Below are 25,408 nucleotides of genomic sequence, written 5' to 3' on the forward strand. Positions count from 1 at the left end.
TAACGTTTAATAAGCAAAATTACCCTTTACTAAAATGAAATCCTATCTCCTATTAATACATAATGTTATCCCTCAAAATTGGCAAGACCCCTGGACTCGACCTTATCACCGCTGAAATGCTGTAAGCCGATGTAAACTCCGCCGTTAACGTCCTGACACCTGTCTTCGAAAAAATCTGGATGGAAGAGGAACTCCCAGACGACTGGCATAAGGGGCTTCTAATTATTGTGCCGAAAAAAGGGTAAAGCAAGGGTATCAGTACCGGAAGACCCAAGAGATGCGATCTGGAGTGAGGAATTGCACACCGTTGGTGCAGAGGATGTCCAACGAGTCCACAATTTCACTTACCTCGGGAGCATCGTTTCAGAGCCTGGAGGTACCGAAGAGGACATTACTTCGCGCATTGCCAAGGCCAGAGCTACCTTCGCACAACTTCGAGCTGTATGGCAGTCACGGAAATTGACTCAAGTAAGATCAAAATATCCGGGTCCAACGTCAAACCAGTTCTGCTCTATGGACGTGAAACGTGGAAGGTCACTAAGGTTATCTCGTACCAGCTGCAGATCTTCTTCAGCCGCTGTCTTCACCGAATTCTCCAAAATCTTCAAACGACGAACTTTTGGAACGCTGCCACGAAATACCGATCTTTCAGCAGAATAAACGCTGCAAGTGGAACTGGATCAGCCACACTCTCCGAAGGGACCCCGATCACATCCCCAAGCAGGCTCTAGATTGGAACCCCCAGGGAAAGTGCAAACGTGGTCGCGCCAAAAAAACATAGCGGCGCACTGTTAAGACTTGGAGCGAGATCAAACACGAAGCTCAAGACCGAATGCGATGGAGGACTGTTGTGGACGCCTTCTGTCCCATATAGGAGACATAGGACATTGAGTCACTAATATTATATGTATAATGTATAAATGTATGTTTTTTACTGGTTTACGCAACAACTACTTAACAGATTTTATTGAAACTTTACAATATTGTCGTTTATACATCAAAATAACAAATGGCTAGTTATAATAACATTTATTTTACCATAACTTAAAAAAAACCTTAGAAAATAAAATATTTTGTTTTATTTTTGATTACTCTGACCCCCAACTTTGATAACCCCGACCATGAAAATTTTGATGTCGCATAACTTTTTATTCCTGCTTGCTACAGATGGACCAATATAAAAAATATGCTCGTAATAATGTCTATTTTGAAATGTTTTACCTAAACTTACTCTAAATTAAAAAATAAAAAAGGTCGGGGTAATCAACAAAATAATCCAGATCCGGAGAATGACCGAAAACATCTATTTAGCTACATACAAAATAAATTTTATCGTAATAGAAGCAAAAATAATACGAAAACATCACATGAAACGATAAAAAACGGGGTCATTTTTCGAGTTCTCATCGTGTCACACCTATTGATGTGCCGTTCCCGAGAGCGCTCTCTCAACTGAGAATATTCTCGGGAGCGCTCCCGGGAGCGTTCTTCTAAGTGAGAAAGGTTGAGAATCATGTTTATCAAATGGAAATAAACAAACTTTCTTAAGTAAAATAGTATTAAATTAAGTCGACAGATAAGTGTATATTAAACAATACACTCTATTTACAGTGAAAGGCTATATTCCCAGTGTTCTCGAGAATATTCTCGGGAACTTTCTTGGCAATATTCTCGGCAACTGCACCTTTATTATATTTTATTTTTTTCGTCGTGAAATGTCGTTTTAATGATTTGTAAGATGACAGAAATTTCTTTTTACACGTAGTTAAATAATGTAACTGTCCATTTTTTCGTTTTTAACACGATTTTATTAGGTCGTCGTGTATGTAACTAACTATGTAATGGAATCTTAGAATCTGAATTACACGCACTTCTAAGTCTTGTATCTTCATGAAACTTGGCAATTATATGTAAATTAGATGACAATACAATATTGTGGTACCAGCTGGTCTGATGATGGGACTGGAAGGTGGCCATAGGAACTCCTAAACGAAACGGCGGAATCACGTTTGGGTTCATTGGATTTGGCTTTTCGAGATCTTTAAGTGCTAGATAATGTCCAGGGTCCTAATGATGGAGTCAGGAGGTGGCCATAGGAACTCCTAAACAAAACGGCGGAAACTTATCGAGTTTGGGTTCGTTGGATTTGTCTTTTCGAGCACTTTAATGCTAGGTGATGTCCAGGGTCCTGATGATTTTTGGCCTTTTTGTGCTGTTAGTAATTAAAAGCGTGTTTTTAGTTTTTTAAACTATTCTTATTTGACATTAATTAAGGGCATATTTCACAATTGCTTAGTAAGGGCCTGTTTCGCCACTTCTGGATAAGTTGTGGATAGCCTGTCTGACGGATCATTTGACACATTTTTATAGAAAATACGTGCTAGCTAGATTGATCCGACACTTACCGAATGAATGCCGGACATTAGTCTGTACGAGATTAGAATGGTTCTCTAACAACTGAAAAACAACAAGGCACCGTTGTCACGGCTGAGCTTCTGAAAGCAGGCGGAACGCCGTTACTAAAGGCTTTTCAGAAACTGTTCGATTCCATCATCCTCGAAGGAATAACGCCTACGGCATGGCAAAGAAGTATGGTGATACTCCTCTTCAAAAAAGGCGACAAGACCTTGTTGAAGAATTATAGACCCATTTCGCTTCTGAGCCATGTCTACAAGGTCTTTTCAATAGTCATTACGAATTGTCACGCTAGCAGGCTCGACAACTTTCAGCCCACCGAACAAGACATGGGCAGTGCTGCAGTTGCAGCAAATTGACTATCGATACATTAAAGTGTTGAAAAGCTTGTACAAATACGCCACACTGACAGTCCGTTTCAAGATCAGGACCCGAAACCTATCCAGTTGCAGCGAGGGGTGAGATAAGGAGACGTCATCACCACCGCCCTGGAAGATGTTTTCAAGTTTCTGGGCTGGAGCGGATTCAGCATAAATATCAACGACGAGCACATCACCCAGTCAGCAGACGATATCGTAGTCATGGTTGAGATCGTGGAAGATCTAGGCACAATGCTCTAGGTAGGTCCAACTTTGAAAAAAAGGTCAATCATCGAATGCAGCTCGGCTGGGCAGCCTTCGGGAAGTTTCACGATATTTTCACGCGCTGTGTCCCTCGCGTCGCCGCTCCGCTTTAAATCCGCTTTGAATCCGCTTGCAATCCGCAAGGGCCTTAAAACTCAGAGGCACACTGATGTTCAAATACCGTAGCCGAGTCCTAAAGCCGCGGTACGCGTTTACCACGAAAAGAGTGATCAAGACAGCAATATCTCACTCACACGTTTCATGCCTTGTTTATTAGTAATAAAACATTGAAACATTACAAATAATATCACATATAAACAACAAAATTAAAATTAAAACTAAATGTATTTTGTCGAGAACACTGAGAATATTCCCGGGAGCGTTCTCGGTTCTCGAGAATATTCTCACTGGGAATATTGCCGGGAACGAGAACTTTCTCAGCGGCACATCTCTAGTCACACCTCCGGTTGCAATGAAACATTTGGTTACTGCATTCACAATTTTCATTCAATTTGTGTGTAGCATATACTAAAATCATCGTAATTAAATATACTTTCCACACAATAGTCAAAAAAATATCTTCTTATAATTATTTCGAATTGAGAAAGCGAAATACGTTGGTCACACGATTTTAGGTACCTAAAATTTTGAGTAATAATACAAGATTGCCGTTAAACCGAACACCAGCAACCAATCACAGCATTCTATTCGGTTAACGTCAGTCGCGCTCCGGCCATTGGGGAGGTGAGATAGGTCGATCGTCGCTCCGCGAAAAAAATACGTACCTTTTTGTGATTATCCACAGACATACCGTCGCTTGCTTGAACAACATTTTCTACCTCTAAAATTTAAACAATTTAATTGAAACTTAGGCCATTGAAAACTTAACATGTTAGGCTTATTTGTGTAGTATTCGACTTGAACCGTTAAATTCAAATTTAAGGATAATTCATAAAAAACTAAAATTTTCGTCACCTTCGTGGCATCACCTTCGTGGTGTTTTATACACAAAGGTGATTTTAGGCCACGAAAGTGATTTCTTGCTTTGGTTTATTTTAAAATATAGTGACTGGTGTTTATGTTTTTACAATATTTTAATAACTAATAAATTATACGTGGTAAGTAGAGTTTAGAACATCAATAAAAAAATAAGGGCCTCGAATTTTTGTTGTCTGTCTGTCTGTCTATCTGTATGACTGTATGTATGTCTGTATGTCTGTATATACAGGGTGTTAGGTAAATGGGTATATGAGCCGACACTAGCCCATGTTAACATGGTCATATAAATGGTATGGTGAAGTCAGAGATTTGATATCATCATATTATTTTTTTTAATTTTCATACAAAATAAATTTTATAAATTCCGATTTGTATGAAAATTTAAATAATTAAAATGAAGATATCAATTTTCTGACTTCACCATACCATTTATATGACCATGTTAACATGGGCTAGTGTCGGCTCATATACCCATTTACCTAACACCCTGTATATGTGACTGTGTATCTGTTTGTAAGATAAATTTAATCTGAAATTTGAGTTAAAAGTTGTACAACAAAAATAAAGGCCTCAATAAAAAATATATTTTTGTTGAGGGACTGATAATCAGTTAGAGTTCTTTTTTATTGAGGCACTGATAATCCTTTTTTTTGCTTCTTTAGCATTTCAGAATGCCTCCAGTATCACCCTTAAAACCAATTGCGTAGAATCTTGTAACTTAGTAGGTGACGTTATCGGTAAAATTTTATCTTGTATTTAAGTAGGTACCTATTTATATTATGTTATTGCTATTTATCTATGAAAATAAGACAAAATATATGTTTTATAAACATTTAAGAGTCATTTACAGTAGTAAAGTTTGAAAAAAATATTGCTGTGAAGTACAGAATCACTTTCGTGGCATCAAAAAATTCAAAACGTTAAAGCTTCCAAACGAGACTCACTATTTGACTGATTTACTGAGAATACATTCTTCCCATCAAGCGCTACAATTTTTGTTTACAAAAAGTTGAAATAAGTTAGAAATAAAATTTGCCACGAAGGTGACGATGAGAACCGTGGCGATGAGAAATACCCATTTTGGGTTGGCCGCCATTTTGTCTCAAAAGAACCTACTCATTTATTGTCTGTCTATAATTTTATTCGTATCTTTTTCAACTAAAGTGTCTTCTAATTCTAATATTTTAGCTGAAGCCCTAGGCTCCGGCCGCTGCCCGCCTCCCAATAAAATCCACACCTACAGCAAGAAGGCAACCTGCAAGCAGGACTACGAATGCAAGAACGGGATGATCTGCTGCACCAATCCTGCGCACGTCAAGTCCTGCACCTACCCTGAGCCCTATAATGGAGGGAATGGAGGCAGCTATATGTATTCATGTGAGTTTTTTTTATGCAGAGCATAGGTATTTCGTCTTAATCACACCTGTTGTTAAGTGATGTTCCTTGATAGTGCTTAGTGCCTATTCAGAGTCTTCCAGTGACTTGGCCCACTTTAAGCTTGGTCCACGGGTCAAGTCACTGGTTTGAATTTTTAAACAGTTTTTCTTCCAGTAATTTCATCGTCGCGAAATTGTAGAGGTTGGTGGACTAACCAAACCAAACATAAACATACCTCTAGAAACGTTTTTTTTAATTTATAGTAAGTATACCTACCTAATAATATGTATTCCCAAGCTGGGTATTTAAACTAGTTTTTCTTTCTACAGCTAGCGGCACTAGTGTTCACTGCGAGGGTGTGAAGTGCCAGCCCTTCGAAGTCTGCAAGCCGGACCCCATCACCAAGAGACTGAAGTGTTCTCGGCCTTAGACCTTAGTTTAAAAAAAAATGGCCAAGTGCGTGTCGTGCGTGACACGCGCAGTGTAGGGTTCCGTAGTTGTCCGTCGTTACCACAATATATTTTAGAAGCAAGCAATTACTTCATATAAAGTCACTTTTCATATTTTCTTCTAAGAAATTTTTACTGGTTAAGAAATGTTATAATACCTACATGAGTCAAATGACTTTTACTCTTAAACTAACTTATGTATCTTAACCGTTATAGTTTTCCTTGAAAGTTCATAAAAAGCAGTATTATTCCGAATTTTTCCAGATGTTTCAGCACAGTTTAGTTTTTAGAAGGGGGGAGACGCCCTACTCGAACAAAAATTGGCACTTTAAACTTTAATAATTTGCAAACAGATCCCTAAATGGAAAAATAGTCTTAGAAACCTAAGCCATTTTAAAAGAGCTATCCAACGATACCCCACACAATGGGGTAGAATATGAAAAAAAATCACTAAAAAACCCCACTTTACATGTAGGTAAGGCATTTTTTTTCAAAATTTTGTTTTTTCCGTTTTGTCGGCGTGAATATACATACTTCCACAAAATTACAGCTCCAATACAGTGCCAATATAGTTTCCAAGCAAAACCTTGGACAGACAGACAGACATATCGAAACTATAAGGGTTCCTTGTCAGGACTACGGAACCCTAAAAAAGGTTTTACAGACCTCTTGCTGTAGGTCTAAATGACGACATTATACGTTTTATAAGCTTTGCGAACGCAATTCACAATGAACTGTGTCCATATTTTGTTTGCCTTTGTATTGTAACTAACTTAAATATACATATGTGTATCATAATAAAATATTTTTACTATTTACTTTAAAAGTGTTTTCTTTATAATGACCACAGAATAATGTAAACTAGGTCTACATCATAATTTGAAAAATATATTAGTTTGAGGTCACATCAGCTTACAAAATTCCTCATTGAATCTATCAAGCCGTTAAAACATCCACGTGGGAAAAGCAACGGGGAATGGCTACTCAATTCTACCTGCAAACAAAGCGCATTGGAAAATCCACTATAAATTCAATAAATAATCTATTTACGTTTACTTTTCTTGTCACGTCCAAGTTCACAAACCAGAGGACGTTGTACAATATAAAATGTACACTATGCATGCATTTAAATATAGCTAAGGTATAAATAAAGTCCACAAGGTGCACCGACGACCTCATAATGGTAGCAGGAAGGCGCTGCCGCGCTGGATGCAGGCCGCTACCACCCGCGCGATATGGAAATCATTGGGGAAGGCCTATGTTCAGCAGTGGACGTCCTATGGTGCTATGCCTGGAATAATGAAGGTATAAATAAAGGAAACACACAAGTAAGTAACTACACAATATTGAATCAAGCGACCGCCCATTTTTACGACCAAATTGCCCAGCGCACGTAATTCATACAGCTTTTCCAAATAAAAAAAATCCGACCAAGTGCGTGTCGTGACACGCGCTGTGTAGGGTTCCGTAGTTGTCCGTTTATTTCATCTAAGTTACTTTTAATGTTTTCTTATAAGGATTTTTTATTAGTTAAGAAATCTTACACAAATAAGTTGAACGAATATGTCCGTTTTCACCATGAATCCCTAATTTTTAAGCGACCCACAGTAACACAAAACAGGAATTTTGATTTTATAGGGTCACTTAAATTTAGGGATTGATGTTGAAAACCTTAAACTAACTGATCTATCTGTCTTAACCGTTAAATAGTTTTGAAAGGCATCATGAAATTTGACGTCCACTGCTGAACAAAGCCTGCATCCAGCGCCTTCCTACTACCTTTAGAGGTCGTCGGACGTCCCCCACCTACGCTGCGTTTTCCGATACGTGGCGTCCACTCCAGAACCTTGCTGCCCCATCGGCTGTCAGTTCTGCGTACCTACTACTTACTGTGCTCTGCCACTTCAATGCCAAATCATCTTGCTAATTCGTCGGTCTATAGCTACTTTAGTTCGTTTACAACGACGACAAAACTACGAGTAACTATAACCCCCTTACTTAATAATAATCATACATACGTTGAACGCTCGTTTAAAGTGAGTTTTTACCTCAGTTTTTACCTATTAGTACCTATGAAAACGTAATTTTAAAGTAATATTCAACGCGTGTGTATTTTTTATTAATAAGTTTTTTTATTAAAAAGGACACTAGGGTTCCTTATGAGGACTAACGGAACCCTGAAAAGGGCGATAACTTTCTGCCGCGCGGCTGTATTGTGTAGTCAATACCAACAGTCATTCCTTGGCTCGGATTGCGTCGTGCCGCGGCGGTCGCGCGCCGCAAATCACGCGAAATTTTAAAAACTTCTCTGATAATTACAATGGACCGGTTAAAAAAATAATGTGGTGAAATGGAAGGGATAATGTTGATATTCCCTCAAATGGTTTAATTCCTTGTAATTTCACAATATTTTCATGATTTCTATGAAAATTTAAGTGTAAACTATAAGTTCCTAAAAAAAGCTTAGCTGATGAAGCGCATTACTGTAATCTATGCTATGTTTGCTTTAATTTATTGTTATAAAATCCTTATTATTATTTATTTAATCTACTTTGTTCTCACTTTATTATTTTTCATATTTTTACCCAAAATACAATTATTCATAAAATACATACCTATGTTTAACCCTTCAGGCTACCCAGTAGCCTCAGAAGAAAAGACAGTTACCAAATTACCACTGTGAAATAGGATAGCAGCTTCTCAGATTTACAGATTCCACAGCCTTTAGATAGTTATTATATCCTTATAGTTTCATATAAGTAGTACACCCCGTAAATTTTAAAGGATGATCAATATTCCATGTTCTTTTATGCACACAGTATGCATCATACTTAAAACAAGTTACTCAATAAATAACAAAGATTAAAAGATCATGGGGCTTTACAAAAAGTTGTCAGGCGTTGAACACTTGTTTAAATTGTCATTTACTTGGAAATGTCATTTAAAAAACATACACCATATTATATTTTAATATCATTTAAATATGACTTCTAAAAACTCCTTTCAAGGGCGCACGTTTGCTCGTAGCCAGGGAGATGGGAGAATTGATCCAACTCACTTTCCATTTGACCCTATACGAGTATGTAGGACATAGGCAATTCCAAAAAAGCACGCGATCTTTATTTACTATTTGCAGAACTAATGTACACCATTAACTTTCACATTTCTATTTATAGCACTGCGTTAGTTGGTAGAGTATGCATTTGTTCGTAGTCGAAATAATTCGTAACACGTAGCGATATTTTCGTAGCAAGCAACTTTTTCAGTTTCATTAACATTTTCTTATTTATCTAGCAATTCCAGTAAGAAATGTCTAGTTTAATTTTCTAGAAATCTCCAAATAGAAGATGAAAGAATGTAGGTAACAGTTTCATTAACATTTTCTTATTTATCTAGCAATTCCAGTAAGAAATGTCTAGTTTAATTTTCTAGAAATCTCCAAATAGAAGATGAAAGAATGTAGGTACCAGATGTGGTTCAGTTAAGACTCGTATCATTTTAATGATCTTTAGAAAACTCAATTTTCGCATCCATGATTTTAACTTTTTATTTGGATGAACATCCTCCTAACAGGAGTACTTTTTATGGTTCCGTAGCCAAATGGCAAAAAACGGAACCCTTATTTTTTTTTTAAACGTTATGTGATAAGATCAAAACCCTCATCCCATAATACCGGTGTAGAGCTGCAGAATTGTATATGTGTAACCTATGACGACTTGACAGCCTTTTACATACTAATTCGTGTAGAATCGATGGCCATCACTTATTCACGAGAGCGTGCATCGGCGGAACTTGCGGCCTGTTATAAATAGACACGATTAAAAAATATTTAATGAGATACAATGTTGAGCTAAAAAATTTAGGGGGAAAATCATCTTTAAAAAATTAGGGAACCTATCCCACCACTGCTACTCCTGTATGTCCAGGGTTGACAGCTTAGCCTCCAATGAAACCCAGGTTCAGTAGTCCCGGGGATACATAAATTCAGGATCATACCTAAAAGTGCTTTTGGTAAAACTGTGCTATCAAGAAAAATCAATCACGAGGTCATTTATAATTCCACATAATGTTTTGTGATCCATCTATGGACGATTATTTTCCAGTGACTTATTATTCCCCCCCCCCCCCCCTAGCTTATAATCGCCTGTGATCAATGATCATTAATAGCTAATAAAGGAGTTTTTAGAAGTGTTTGTTAATTTATAGCTGCAGTTCTTTTTAATGATAGTTAAGTAGTTTTTCCTGAAAAACCAAGTCACGTTGCAATCGAAGAAAGTTTTTAACTGAAATTATGAAGGAAAAGAAAGCTTTGTGTTATTTAAGTTTAGTGAAGCGTATAATATTTATAAATAAGTACTTATGTAACTTATCATCATCAGCTTACACCAAATATTTTGTTTTGAACGACTCCGTTTTGCACTTAGCTTAGATTTTTTTACTACTATTGCACTAGACCACCGTTAACCGTTGAGTTGCACCACCTAATTTTAACAGTAGGTAACTACAACGATAACCGGCGTTTTTTGTATGGAGTTTGACAGCTTTTTGACGTTTGTCAATGTTACAGTAAGGGTGCAACCTAGCCTTAATAATTTAAACTAAACAAGTTATCAAACCAATATAACTTTCAAAAAGTGTAGCTCTATGAAATGAAAGAAGTTTTCAACCCTGATTACTCAACTATCGTCTCAAAATACGAAAACAAGTCCAAGGAAGCATGTCTCCGGAGACGAGCGGCGACACCGCCGACTCAGTGGAAGCTGGCTGCCCGCTGTGGGAACGGCTGGGGCGCGCGCGCGGCGTGTGCGCGCGGCTGTGCCGGCGCCGGCGCAGACGTGTGGCGCCCGACCACGCCACCAACGGGAAGACGCCCAGGTTCGTCTCTAAAGTCCAGTCGCCGAGCACGTAGAATTTCGTCCAATGACCCGAAGCTACCCGTCCTTAGAGCTCGCGCGTAATTTTGCTGTCGCGCTCGCACAGTCGCGACAGCAATATACTTAATTCACGCGAGCGATAAGGATGGGTAGCTTGGGGTCATTGAACTAAATTCTGTCTGCTCGACGACCGGACTTTAGTAAACTAAGCTGACGCCATGAACCAATTTAATCCACAGCAGAAATATTTGGAGCCCGACCACGCACACAACGGGAAGACGCCCAGGTTTGTTACTTTCATCATTATTTCAGCCACTAGACGTCCTAGACGTCCTGGAGGACCCAAAAATTTTATGTAGTCATTGAGTACCTTGTGGGTTAGACGTCACACGCTGCGCTTGTCGGTATGTGACCACCATTCCTTGATGCCCCATTTCTTTTTTAACATCAAGATCTTTAGTTGATTTGGCGAAGTAATTAAGTGTCGTCATACATTGTCTTTTCTACATATTAAAACCTATGGAAAAGCTGCGTTTTGGAACTTCCAGAAAAGAGAATTGGCTATTGATGCACGGTGACGGTGACCAGCGGCGATAACTCAAAATTGTGGTAAGTAAGTAAGTATTCGGTTTAAAAATGTATGAGAATAACGTGCAATCATCCCGATCGATGGGTTATCGCGTAGTTCAGGGACAAAGTAGGTAACATCCCTCTCAATTTCAATTTCCTAATCGTTTCGCTATACTATAGGTACAATAGCCAAATGGTTTCGGCGGTCGGACTGGCTGATTCGAGATTGTGTTCGAGAGTCGCTAGTTCGATACCCAACGACCGCTGTATTGTGGTGAACTCTCTCTTTACAAAAACATTATAATAAATCAACCTGGAGGAGCTAAATGAGACAATTATAGTAATTCGTGCAATAAAAATTACTCTATCACGACCTCATTTTGACTACCCTACCAAGACTGGTCAGAAGGGTTGAGGAGTTTGATACTGGACAGGAGGTAAGTGAAGATTTTTAAGCAGGTCCACCACTTTTAGACACTTAGAACGAAACATGGTAAATAGATCACGACTGTTATATGTTCGTAATTGTTTCGCTACATGAAACGATCACGAAACTTTTAAAAGTTGTCACGATCATGCATGTTATTTTGTATTCAGGCTCTGAATGCTGAGTTGCATTGTATCAACTAGAGTTAAACTTTTATAAGTTTAGAATTTAGACCTCAACTGTTTAGTTGTATGCGTAATTAAAACCTTTCAAAAATTTACAGAAAACTAAGTAGCTTCCCGCCAGTGGCTTTGCACGGGGTTTTCCCGGAAATTAATCGACCTTATCTCGCCGTAAAAACCATCCTTGGATTTCAACGAACATTAAAAAAAAGAATTGGTAAAATTGGTCCAGGCCGTGGTCCAGGCGTTGTTGAGAAATGCGCTTACCAACACATTTTGCGATTAATTTTTAAATTATAAATAACTAAGTCAATTCCAAGTAAAAGTAGGATGCCCTATCACGCAATGCACTTTCAAGTGGTACAGATAGAAAAACAAATTTTAATTCATTTTTTTATACTTAGCAGCAGGTAAGTAGGTAGTTGTTTGAAAACTAACATTAAATGAAGAAGAAAGAAGAAAATTTACATTTATCTGGAACACAATATAAACTGCGTATAAAATTCTTGCTCAAATGTAAAAATCCGACACGGCTGTTCACAGATTTAAATTAAAAACAAACCTACACTATCTACCCTTTAATCACAAAAATAATAGTAGGCTATAAAACCAAAAGTGAATGGAAAGCTAATACCAACACTTATCAACGCCGTCATTTCGTCGAATAAATATTTATGACCGAAGTCACATCGTGTATTCTAATGTCAGCACGTCAAACTATACATTTTTGTTCTAAAATAGTTCCAATTACAACTACATAAGGATGACTCCTGTGTCCAGTGTTAAGCTTGATGTGACGTTGTCTGTACGCAATCGCTGCATTATAGAGTGCCACGCAGGTGGTAGCGTGACATTAGCGCTGCGTTCGTCATGTACTGCCTCAGTTCAGGGCCGTACTAAGGGCGGTATGCCCTTGGTATGCTTGGTAACATGCTAGAGCCTAGATAACTAGATAGAGTCAGTAATGATGAGTTCAGGGAACCTCCCTGTGACCATTACGGTAAGTTGTCATTGATAAATTTAGGTTTATCGTAGCGAGCGCTACCAATGTGGAAGAAAAAGGTGGCAGATCTAGACCAAGGACTCGTTGTTATAACTACTCACTTTTTGGGTAAAATAAGTCTACATTATAACTTTTTCAATACACAGATCACATCATTCTAGTTTTGATCAACCCCCTCCTACCCCAAATTAATTGTTACCGCGGTCTCGTGCGACCACGTAGGGTTTCGCGAGCTAGACAAAGCTACAATCGTGACGTAGTGGGGGTCTAGGCGTTGTTGTCTAGCTACAGTGTGCTAAGTTTAATCGTGCGTAAAACCACCGCACTCACACCCTAACTCCGGCCCAGGTTCCGTAATTATTATTATAAGTTGTAGCACGCACGCTACTTGCTCCCCTGGAAAATATGGGTCGGGCTATTTTTGCCGCCAAAGTTACAGCGAGGGCGACTTTTAATCGGTACGGTGACGTTTGGAACAAAGAATCTTGAAAAAATGTTTAAAGAAATGTTTAGGTAGGTTAGATTAAGTCTGTCAAAGTGTAGATAGGTAAATGGAGAAGTAAAGAAGAATAAATAAGTATGTATTTAACGCCTTTACTTTCACACGCAAAATTTAAGGGTTAATAAATGAAGTTTTGTTAGTTAGTCTCAAATCTACCTATGTGGACATCAAAATTATTAAAACTTATTAATGAAAAAGTTATCATAAAGCACAGTAGGTAAGTTTTCAAACATCCTGTATAAGCCAACAGACCAAGGTTGCTGACGTCAGCAAACAGGTCACACGCCACCATGGCAATGAGGAGCAGGCTATCTTCCAAGACGACAGCAGACACGCATGACATGAAGTGGTGATTGAAAACATACTTTTCTCTACTTCTTACCTCAAGCAAGTTGACTAAACTGTCTAGAATGTAAGTAGCATTAGGCTGTCTTCATGTAGACTCTACATGAAGACAGCCAAATGCTACTTAGTAAATAGTCGATTGTCAGAAAATAGACCACCAACATTATTTGTAGAGTTCCAATTGATTATGGTCGGGACTATTCCCACTTCTTTCCCACCATTGCAACTCCTGTGTAGTCAGGATCTACAGCTTGACCGCCAATAAACACCCAACCAGTGAAGGTCAAGTTTGTCCCGGGGAAAGTTAAACTGTCATTGGACCCGCAACGAAATTAATCAGAAGAACATAGGAGGAGTTCGAAGTTGAGGTTCGACTTCCCTCCGTTGCAAAGCGGATGACAGGTGACAAACAAAGGTTTAGTAACCTTTATGAAAAAGATATGCACCAAGGACAATAAACATTAATTAATGGGGCCTATCTTATGATTATGGTCGCATACCTCATCTACTTTTTATGCCCCCAATTTATGGAGGCTGTGTAGTTTTGACCTATAATGGGTGTAAAATTATGTAGACAACCAGTGCATAAAGTCAGACATCATGGTTAAACCAGAGGTGGAATTGTGTAAAGCAATCGTAATCATTTGACAGTTCATAACGTACGATAAAGTCGGTTAAACAAAGCGTTTGACAGAATAAGAAATCGTACGTTATGAACTGTCAAATGATTACGATTGCTTTACACAATTCCACCTCAGAGACCAACATGATACTTCTATCATAGAAGAAGAACCTAAAAAATAATGCATCAGACTTGCTGAAAGAAGTCAACTCATGCTGTACCATCTGTCAATTACTACAATTATTCAGTAAACACAGTAAACCTGAAACCTGACGTTTAAGCAGGTCAAAGGGTAAAAAGGTTACCCCAAAAACAACTGAATCACGAAAACGGCTAGTAAATCAGCAATTAACGATTTGTCAAGCGTTTTTACGATATGTACCACTTACTATGGGGTTTCGTTTGCGTGCGTGCGCGCTATAGAGGTAACATTGGTTATTATAGAGCACCATTGACGTTATTTGGTACTTGTGGTTAATTATGTTAATGTTTTGTTTTTCCTTGACAAAGTGTTCTAGAAAACATTAAATGGTTTGTGGAAAGAGAACTGGGAACACTTCGTTCGCATACCGATTTTAAATTCACGTTTTCAGACTTATTTACAGCCTTCTACTAAAGGATTATTATCAGATAAATTAAATACCAATTGCTGCTGATCGTGGAATACGCCTCCTTCACACTATCAAGTAGGTTTACTAACAAAGAAGTGTGACCTTTAATAATAATTCATAACAGTGTGCTGGCGTGTCATCGTAGATATTTCATTCACTTGTCTACCCAAGAAATTGTTTATTTACCACGGGACCGACAGAAAAACAAATTACATTAACCTTTTCATGATCAGTAAAAATATAGGTAAAAGTAGGTACGAATACAATATTGGGTGTGTGAAAAAAAAAGTTAGTAACTAGAACAAGCCCCACTCAAAAAAATATTCAGATCTAAATGTGGTTGTATTCTCAATTTTGGGTCTAGGTTTCTTTTATCTTCTTTTATTGGAAAATGATGTGTGATACCTAGTATAATACCTAGCTTAGCTACTCCTTACTATAAGTGGGTATTTCTCATCGCCACGGTTCTCATCGTCACCTTCGTGGCGAATTTTATTTCTAACTTATTTCAACTTTTTGTAAACAAAAATTGTAGCGCTTGATGTGAAGATTGTATTCTCAATAAATCAGTCAAATAGTGAGTCTCGTTTGGAAGCTTTAACGTTTTGAATTTTTTGATGCCACGAAAGTGATTCTGTACTTCACAGCAATAATTTTTTCAAACTTTACTACTGTAAATGACTCTTTAAGTGTTTATAAAACATATATTTTGTCTTATTTTCATAGATAAATAGCAATAACATAATATAAATAGGTACCTACTTAAATACAAGATAAAATTTTACTAAGTTACAAGATTCTACGCAATTGGTTTTAAGGGTGACACTGGTGGGTGGCATTCTGAAGTGCTAAAGAAGCAAAAAACGGATTATCAGTACCTCAATAAAAAAAGAACTCTAACTGATTTATCAGTCCCTCAACAAAAATATATTTTTTATTTAGGCCAGAGGGCCTCGTATTTTTGTTGTACAACTTTTAACTCAAATTTCAGATTAAATTTATCTTACAAACAGATACACAGTCACATATACAGACATACATACAGTCATACAGACAGACAACAAAAATACGAGGCCCTTATTTATTTATTGATGTACTGATCTCTACTTTCCACGTATAATTTATTAGTTATTAAAATATTGTAAAAACATAAACACCAGTTACAGTATTTTAAAATAAACCAAAGCAAGAAATCACTTTCGTGGCCTAAAATCACCTTCGTGTATAAAACACCACGAAGGTGATGCCACGAAGGTGACGAAAATTTTAGTTTTTTATGAATTATCCTTAAATTTGAATTTAACGGTTCAAGTCGAATACCACACAAATAAGTCTAACATGTTAAGTTTTCAATGGCAAAGTTTCAATTAAATTGTTTAAATTTTAGAGGTAGAAAATATTGTTCATGCAAGCGACGGTAAATCTATGGATAATAACAAAAAGTTACGTTTTTTTTTTCCGGAGCGACGATCGACCTATCTCACCTCCCCAATGGTCGAAGCGCGACTGACGTTAACCGAATAGAACGCTGTGATTGGTTGCTGGTGTTCGGTTTAACGGCAATCTTGTATTATTACTCAAAATTTTAGGTACCTAAAATCGTGTGACCAACGTATTTCGCTTTCTCAATTCAAAATAATTATAATAAGATATTTTTTTGACCATCGTGTGGAAAGTATATTTAATAACGATGATTTTAGTATATGCTACACACAAATTGAATGAAAATTGTGAATGCAGTAACCAAATGTTTCATTGCAACCGAAGGTGTGACACGATGAGAACGCGAAAAATGACCCCGTTTTTTATCGTTTCATGTGATTTTTTCGTATTATTTTTGCTTCTATTACGATAAAATTTATTTTGTATGTAGCTAAATAAATATTTTATCATCTGATTTCAAAGTTATTGTTCTAACTTATACCGTTTATGAACTATTATTGTGTGACCATCAAATTTGAGTGTAAATGAGAAGTACCCAAGTAGAAGAATTATAAAGCTGAACTTGTTGGACCTATGTTTGACTCTTTTAACTGTACTTTGCTCCAAAATAATAATAGTAAAATAATCCAAAATTAAATGCTACGTCTTTTCTGCTGTCGCTACCAATGTTTGGACAGCGAATTGTTTGCTTGTGGGACCCACATCGCACAAAGAAAGCCGGAGTCACCATTCCCTCATTTGCATTAAGCGTTTCAGGCCAAACGCACGTAATGTCGAAGCTAATGTTCAACAAGGACCGCCGTAAGTCCAGCATCAACTTCGTGAACTTCCGACGCTTCCATTTTCTGGACAGGTATGTAAGCTAGGTTGCAATTGCAGCTAAGAATAAGCTGTGAAGCGTAACAGTTTTATCCCTGTAACAGCTAAAAAAGTCTGTCTTTCTCGTTTTACAAGTACCTGTAACAGTTAAAAAGTCTTTCTCCAAAACTCTATACTCCGGTTGCTGCAAGCTGTGGTAAGTACTTAGCTTACCTAGCGCTAACTCTGCTGTACCGCACTCTCTCCACAGAATGCATTTCCAAGGAAAAAAGTAAGTAATTTAACTAATTTTTGCAAGTAGGCTTATTAGCGATTTTACAAGTCCTAAAACTATAGCTTATTGCCATACCATTCAGGACAATTATGGGCTATTCTACTCAGAAGATGGTGGTGGTGGTGGACGAAACTCGGTCACCTTACTATAAAATATAATAAAATTATTTATTTTCCTACATTCTTATAAATGTCGCATGAGTCTGAATTTAATCACAATGTGCAATAGCTAAATTAATATTTTCCTTTGAGAACGCACCTACTCGTACTTACCTACATGCGGTAATAAGCGTAATATTCATATTATGATTCAATCTTGTGGTTTGATCATTGCCATTGTCGTATTGCCTTCATATTGTTTAATGTTGCGAAACTTTATGTCATAATTTTAACTAAGTTACCTACCTTTTACTTAACTTTCCGTCTAGCTTGCAAACATCAAAAAATAGGTTTAATACCCAAAGTAATTTTCCCTCATAATTATGTGGTCATTAAAAAGTTTCTTTAACTTTCTGTTGGAAAGCAGTTTTAACTTTTATTCGTACGATAACAGAACACAGCTAATTTAGGACATGTATTAAGTACCCTCAAAAGAGCCAGCTCAATATAGAATTTTACTCTTACGCCACGTTCTTTCGTTAAAAGGATTTTTTTTCTAAACTTCGTTTCTTTTTGTTACCAGAAGCCGCGAGTCCCGTCGCCGCATCAACCACCCTCCCACCGCTCTATACAGCACGATCGGCGAGCGCGTGCGAACGAGCACTCCTTCGGCTCTCCAGTGCGCACTGTTTTGTGGAGGCTCCCGATGCCAGTATGAGCAGCCACAGCCTCGCAACGCTGCTGTACAAGGGCTTTATTCCGACTGGTAAGACAAGGATTATCTAGCTACTTCCTTCAGCTGTACATCATGCTCGGCGAACGCGTGCGAACGAGCACTCCTTCGGCTCTCCAGTGCGCACTGTTTTGTGGAGGCTCGCGCTGCCAGTATGAGCAGCCACAGCCTCGCAACGCTGCTGTACAGGGGCTCTACTCTGACTGGTAAGACAAGAGATTATCTAGCTACTTCCTTCAGCTGTACATCATGCTCGGCGAATGTGTGCGAGCGACGTTGTTTTGTGGAGGCTCGCGATGCCAGTATGAGCAGCCACAGCCACGTAACGCGGTACAAGGGCTATACTCCGACTGGTAAGACAGGAGATTAATGCCCGTTTTCACCATCAATACCGAATTTTTAAGTGACCCCTATGAAAACAAAATTCCTGTTACGTGTTACCATAAGGGTCACTTAAAAATTAGGGATTGATGGTAAAAACGGGCATAAGTTACACAAGCCCATCAAATGACACTTCCTTTGGCGATTCACCATGCTCGGCGAACGCTTGAGAACGTGCATAATATCTTTAGTGCTACTGTAAAGGCTCACACTGCCAGTATAAGCAGCTACAGCCGCGTAACGCCGCGGTTCAGGGGCTTTATTCTGACTGGTATGACACAAGATCGTAAGTTACAAAAGCTTCCTTTAGCTACACGCATACCATGTTCGGCGAACGCGAGCGAACATGCACCTTTAGCTCACAAGGTCGCTGTCGCTGTCAGCATATTCAGGGGTATGCATGCAATGCTGGGCTTTTATAACTTCTGTAATTTAAAAAAGTAACTGCCTACCTCGAAATAAAACTAATTCCTGCCACTAATTACTGTAACTTTGATGAAGCATGCCCATTAGTAACTAAAACCAGGCCTGTTCATCTCCGCGAGTTTACATCGAAAACAAAACACGCACGATTGCCCCCTACAAGAGTACTATTCGACAAGGCCTCACATACGAGCGAACATTGACTCACGCACGCGTATTCTTGTGTATGATGGAAAAAAATAAAGAAAATGGTGTACTAAATACTGTGCAGTATTTAACTGCCTAATAAAAACACAGAATGTACTTTTTTAAGTTGCCTGAAGACACTGAGAGGTAAATAAGTAGTTAATATTATTCATGATAATTCATGCTAAATCATGTATTTCCTCCGCCATTTTCTGCAGATTGGCACCTCACGTCACATCATTTTATCGAAGTCAGCCCTATAGCTTCGGCGCAGTACCGATCACTGACGTTTGTCAACAAAACTTCTGACAAATTTGCTTGACTCTTGAGACAAGCTAAATTACACCATATTGTTAATGACATTGAGCATACATTTTTTTAAATACCTTCGCGAAGTAAAACTTCTGTACGTAGTACCAGGCCTGTTCATCTCCGCGAGTTTACATCGAAAACAAAACACGCACGATGGCCCACCTACAGGATACTAATTCGACAAGGCCTCACATACGAGCGAACATTGACTCACGCACGCGTATACTTGTGTATGATGGAAGAAAATAAAAAAAATGGTGTACTAAATACTGTGCAGTATTTAACTGCCTAAATAATAATAAAAACACAGAATGTACTTTTTTAAGTTGCCTCAAGACACTGAGAGGTAAATAAGTAGTTATTAATATTATTCATAAATCATGTATTTCCTCCGCCATTTTCCGCAGTTTGGCACCTCACGTCACATCATTTTACCGAAGTCAGCCCTATAGCTTCGGCGCAGTGCCGATCACTGACGTTTGTCAACAAAATGGTGCTTGACTCTTGAGACAGGCTAAATTACACCATATTGTTAATGACATTGAGCATATTTTTTTTAAAATACCTTCGCGAAGTAAAACTTCTGTACGTAGTACTTATTATTATTCTGTGGTAGTACTTATTATTATTACGTAGTACTTATTATTATTCTGTGCTAAAACATAAACCTGAAAAGTAAATTTTAAAATATCGCAGACCTAAACTACGCTGCAAGTCATATCTGTAAGCATAATGAGATACTTACCTACCTAATAAGCAAACCTTATTCTTTTTGTGAAAATAAACACCTACTTAACACCTACAAAGAAGAAACTTGTAAGTACTTAAACTTTCTCGGCCTCTTTTCTGATTTGGTGTTAAGGCCAAGCACACTGTGTAAACAGAAAGGATTTGAATAACGCAAACTGGGTCAAATTGAATGAGGATTCAATTTCCGACACAACAACCAACCATTTTTAAAATGAATAGCCTATTTAGTAACAAGATACCTGCCTTCTTTAGCGAACGAAAGTTATTTACGGCATGAACTGAAGCAATTAAAAACAACACTTCTAAAATACCGATATTCTGTAATTGATTCAGAAAAGTGGAAAAGATAGGAGAAGGAAATAAGTCACGAAGAAATGGTCACGAGAGTCTTCTAAACATGCTTTAAAATACCAACAAAATTCATAAAAATATTTCCAAGGCAAGAAAAACTCCTGAAAATCCCATTTCGGTTACATTACCATAATACATTACTGCTTTACGTGATTAATTTAAAAGATATCCTTGACTTTAAGCGAAATATATGATGTCCACTGTGGTCGCGTGACTTCCGCACTAACACGTATTATAATAATTACATTACTTACTTTTTTACAGTTCTAATGTTGGCCAAGAACAACTGCCATTGCAGATGTTTTCTTTTTCAAATATTTAAATTGGACGCTGCGGTAAATACTTGAACAGTTTTGCCAAATTGACCTAGTCTTAAATTTTGAGCTTTATTACAGAAACAACTGATATAAATATTTGTGTGAACAATTCAGCTAAAGCTTCATCATCATCATCGTTTCAGCGATAGAACTTCCACTGCTGAACAAAGGCCTCCCCCAATGATTTCCATGTTGAAATTAATATCAGTTCGATTTCCAATTATACTGCATCTTTTTTGTTTCCCAGTTTGATTGCGACATTGTACCTATAGCAATAAGTACCTACTCTAAAATAAAAGTTAGTTAACTACTTACTTACATCCCACTTAACATCAGGAGCGATTGTGGTCAAATACCTGCCTTGTAATGCATAAATAAACAAAACTTGCACTGATCAGAGTTTTAAACTAGTACCTACCTACTAAATATATGCCGTTGAAGAAATGTTACTTTCCCTCTAGATTGTGATATTGCAATGTTCGATTCTTAACTGTTGCAGGATCACGGACGACATTCTGGCGATGGCGCGGCCGAGCACCGCGAGCATCGCCGCCAGAAACATTATTCAACAGTTCCACAGGTATTCCTTTGTTTTGCTGCCAGAAAACGATTGGCTGAATAACCCTGTTGATAAAGCAATGAACAACTTTAAAAATTCTTTAAAAGAAGTCGAAATTGACGACAACACTGACTGATAATAATAAATTTTCCCACCTAGATTGGACTCGCTCTAACAATCTCATCCGAATGCATCATCTTAGTTTGATTAATGCATGAAAAAGCTTCTATTTTAGTTGAAAAAAGCTTCAAGTCTAATCTCACTCCAGGACCAAAATCACTGATCCCTTTTGTCTCATGCACGTTTCCTTAGAGGTAACATAACATGTTGGTCTCACAAGTAACAAATGTTCAGTTATAACTGCTATACTTAATCAGAACTTCTCTAGTTTTCGTGAGGGGCCGTCCATATATTACGTCATTCTAAATTAGGGGGGGGGGGTTGGTCTGCGGATGACGGTAAATGATAGATAGGGAGGGGGGGTGTTTCGAAATTGACGTCATTCTTATTTATTTATTTATAGTTTATTGTTCACATACAAAAAGATTATTTCCAAAAAAGAAATTTCTTCCAGCACACCTAGTAAGTGAGACTGCAAATGTGAGAGGCGGCTAAGGCGCGTACAATACTAAAATAAGTCATAATAAACATACATAATGCAACATAGATGTACACAAATACAGTAATACCCTATTTTTCTCAAATCTGCAATGTTTTAATTTTGTCAAACTGGTAATGACGTCAATTTAGGGAGAAGGGGGGGGGGTCATTAAGAAATGACGATAGGATGATTGTAGGGGGGGGGGTCTAAAATCTGAAAAAATCGATGACGTAATTTATGGACGGCCCCTGACTGCTTCCTTGGTAGGTTTAAGAAACAAACAAAATCCCTTTCCAGTTGGGGCACCCGCGCGGTGATCAACCTGCAGACTCTCACTCCACCAGTTTTACTTTTAGTTTGGTTACAAAATCCACTGCCTAGCTCATAATTTTACATATTTGTAGCTGGGGCATCCGCACGGTGATCAACCTGCAGACGCCGGGCGAGCACGCCAGCTGCGGCCCGCCGCTCACCAAGTCCGGGTTCACCTACGACCCCAACGTCTTCATGGCCAACGACAGTAAGTCTCTTCTTCGTCTAGTGTATCATCATCATCATAATGATCATTTCAGCGGTCTACGGCTGAACGGAACGTATAGCAGCTTGATCAGTAAGCTTTCAGATCACTTTTACATGAGTGTACCAGATAGATTAGTTTTCATCATTTTTTCATTCTGGAAGGACCACGCTTTTATCGATATTTATGTAATTTTAGGTTTAAACATTTTACATCTTATTGTAGTGTTTTGATTCGCTTTAGAATCATCGCTCATCTCCTGGCCACCTTGTAATTTTCAGGGATAAAAAATCCAATAATTCTAGTGTCCTGCTGATCCAGTTTGGTTTCAGGGATTAAGGGTTTCAGGATAAAAACAATTGTCACTACCTATCTCACAAATGCTACGCAAAACTTATACCCTTTTCATCTGTCATTTTTCTTACAAGGCTGAGCTGACAACATTTAGCAGACAAAACGAAGCAGCACATTAGGGTTAGTACCTACTTAGTTTACTTTAGATTATTCAACATTTCTCTTGCAGTATACTATTACAACTTCGCGTGGCCCGACTACGGGGAGGCGACTCTGAGCGGCCTGCTGGACATGGCCAAGGTGCTCTCCTTCGCCCTGCAGGAGGGCCGGGTCGCGATACACTGTCACGCAGGTCGGTCTGCAACTAATAACACACAAAGCGATTTATATAAAACGATAAGTAATTGATAAATTATTTCACAGGATAACATGTGGACTTTCCCAATGATCACTCACTCCCTGTTATTATTTTCATGAAATGTTCAGGGATTATGCTTGCATCACAAGCAATTTTTTAAAGCTCGTTAGCTTAGTAAAAAATATTATTACCATGTTGTTTATTTTATAAACTTACAAGCCTGCAACTACTACAAAACTCAGAATGTAGGAATGTAACAAAATTAACACAGGTTATTTCGTTACCCTACCCACCTTGATTTTATCGACGACTCCCGTAGATCCAGCTCTTCCAAACACCGTGAGAATGCTGTTACTATTCCGTCTTTCCAAGATTCCATGATTCCAGGTCTAGGCAGAACCGGCGTGCTAATAGCCTGCTACCTGGTCTACTCTCTCCGGGTGCGCGCCAACGACGCCATCCGGCTGGTGCGCAAGAAGCGGCCGCGGTCGGTGCAGACGTCTGGCCAGATCCTCTGCGTGCAGCAGTTCGAGCACTATCTCCTGCCGCAGACTGTTGTGTTCAGCTCTAAGTGAGTCTTGAGTTTAGGCTCTACTCCCTGCGGGTGCGCCAACTACGTCATCCGGCTGGTGCGCAAGAAGAGACCGCGGTCGGTGCAGACGTCCGGGCAGATCCTCTACGTGCAGCAGTTCGAGCACTATCTCCTGCCGCAGACTGTTGTGTTCAGCTCCAAGTGAGTCTTGAGTTTAGTCTCTACTCCCTGCGGGTGCGCCAGCGACGCCATCCGGCTGGTGCGCAAGAAGAGACCGCGATTGGAGCAGACGTCTGGCACTATCTTCTGCCGCAGACTGTTGTGTTCAGCTCCAAGTTAGTCTTTAGCCAAAGAACTCAGGGAAAGCTGATCCTCTTAAAATTGTGAAAGATCATAAATTACTTGTGCAAAATTTACAGTGTGCTCCAATGCGCTGACCGACAATAGCTTGATGATGACCCCTAACAGCTTAAGATGACTAATACACTTCTTACTAGTTCATCATCATCATCATTTCAGCCACAGAACGTCCACTGCGGAACATAGTTAGGCCTCCCCCAATGACTTCCACTAATTCACAAATTATCAAAAAATTATCAAAAAATTACATTATTACATTATTATTATTATTACATTATTGGAGTTTCGATTGCTGTTGTAGAGTCACAAAACTGATTGTTTTGAGCCACATTTAACCTGCCGATCTCAATCGCTTCGTAAGTTTATTTTTAAGCGAAAAGTAGAAACTTATTGTAAAAGATTATGATTGTCTGTTTCCAGAGAACCGCTTATGTTGACCAAGGACCGCAAGACGGCTGAATTCACAATTAGACAATATTTGTATAGACAACGCGCCACACTACATGGACTTGACGAGAGAGCTTTCAAAGAACTGCCTAAGGTAAACACCAGAAAATTTTCACGTATTCCACTAGACTAGAGCAACCGCCCAAATAGCACCTGGCCCATTTTATTTAGAGCACCTATCGATATTTTGGGCAGGTACTATTCGTAGAATAGGCCAGGTGCTATTATTCGCGCGGGTGCTATTTGGGCGAGAGCTCTAAGTGGAATACGTCAAAATTTAATTTTTGTGGTGGAGCAAAACGTCTTGGTCTTACCTCACAATCAAATAAACCTAAATGTTTCTAGATTGTCTACACCCTCTGCGAGCGTCTACTCAAGCTGTGTGGCTGTCACCACAGCGTCGGGCTGGACTTTCGCGTGAAGAACAGACCTTTTTACAAGTCGTTCCTGGTGTACCGTTTGAAACAGAGCAAGCCGCCTGACCCTACCACACCTGAAGAAGTGGCCGTGTCAGGTACGAAAGTCACTCGCTAGAGTCCTTATTATCCCTTAAGCATTTTTAATTACACCTTATTATTCCATAATCACTCGTGTCAATTAAACCTCATTAAAGTCCTATTGAATGGTTTATCCTTTTTCTTAATTTTTATACTT

General features: G+C 38.5%; 1 protein-coding gene and 1 long non-coding RNA gene across 2 annotated transcripts; both read left to right on the forward strand.

The window, feature by feature from the left end:
* The first annotated feature begins 4,593 nt into the window (after positions 1–4,593).
* On the forward strand, positions 4,594–6,681 carry LOC135082662 (uncharacterized). The gene is made up of 2 exons (XR_010259436.1): positions 4,594–5,414; positions 5,744–6,681. It is a non-coding gene; the product is annotated as an uncharacterized LOC135082662 (long non-coding RNA).
* A 10,386-nt stretch (positions 6,682–17,067) lies between these two features.
* On the forward strand, positions 17,068–23,990 carry LOC135083061 (protein tyrosine phosphatase domain-containing protein 1-like). The gene is made up of 6 exons (XM_063977825.1): positions 17,068–17,295; positions 18,217–18,399; positions 21,586–21,666; positions 22,651–22,766; positions 23,287–23,409; positions 23,803–23,990. The coding sequence occupies exons 1-6, from the start codon at positions 17,108–17,110 to the stop codon at positions 23,988–23,990; spliced, it is 879 nt and encodes a 292-aa protein (XP_063833895.1). The 5' UTR covers positions 17,068–17,107.
* The last annotated feature ends 1,418 nt before the right edge of the window (positions 23,991–25,408 follow it).

The sequence above is a fragment of the Ostrinia nubilalis genome, chromosome 22 (genome assembly GCF_963855985.1).
Source record: "Ostrinia nubilalis chromosome 22, ilOstNubi1.1, whole genome shotgun sequence".
Taxonomy (NCBI): Eukaryota; Metazoa; Arthropoda; class Insecta; order Lepidoptera; family Crambidae; genus Ostrinia; species Ostrinia nubilalis.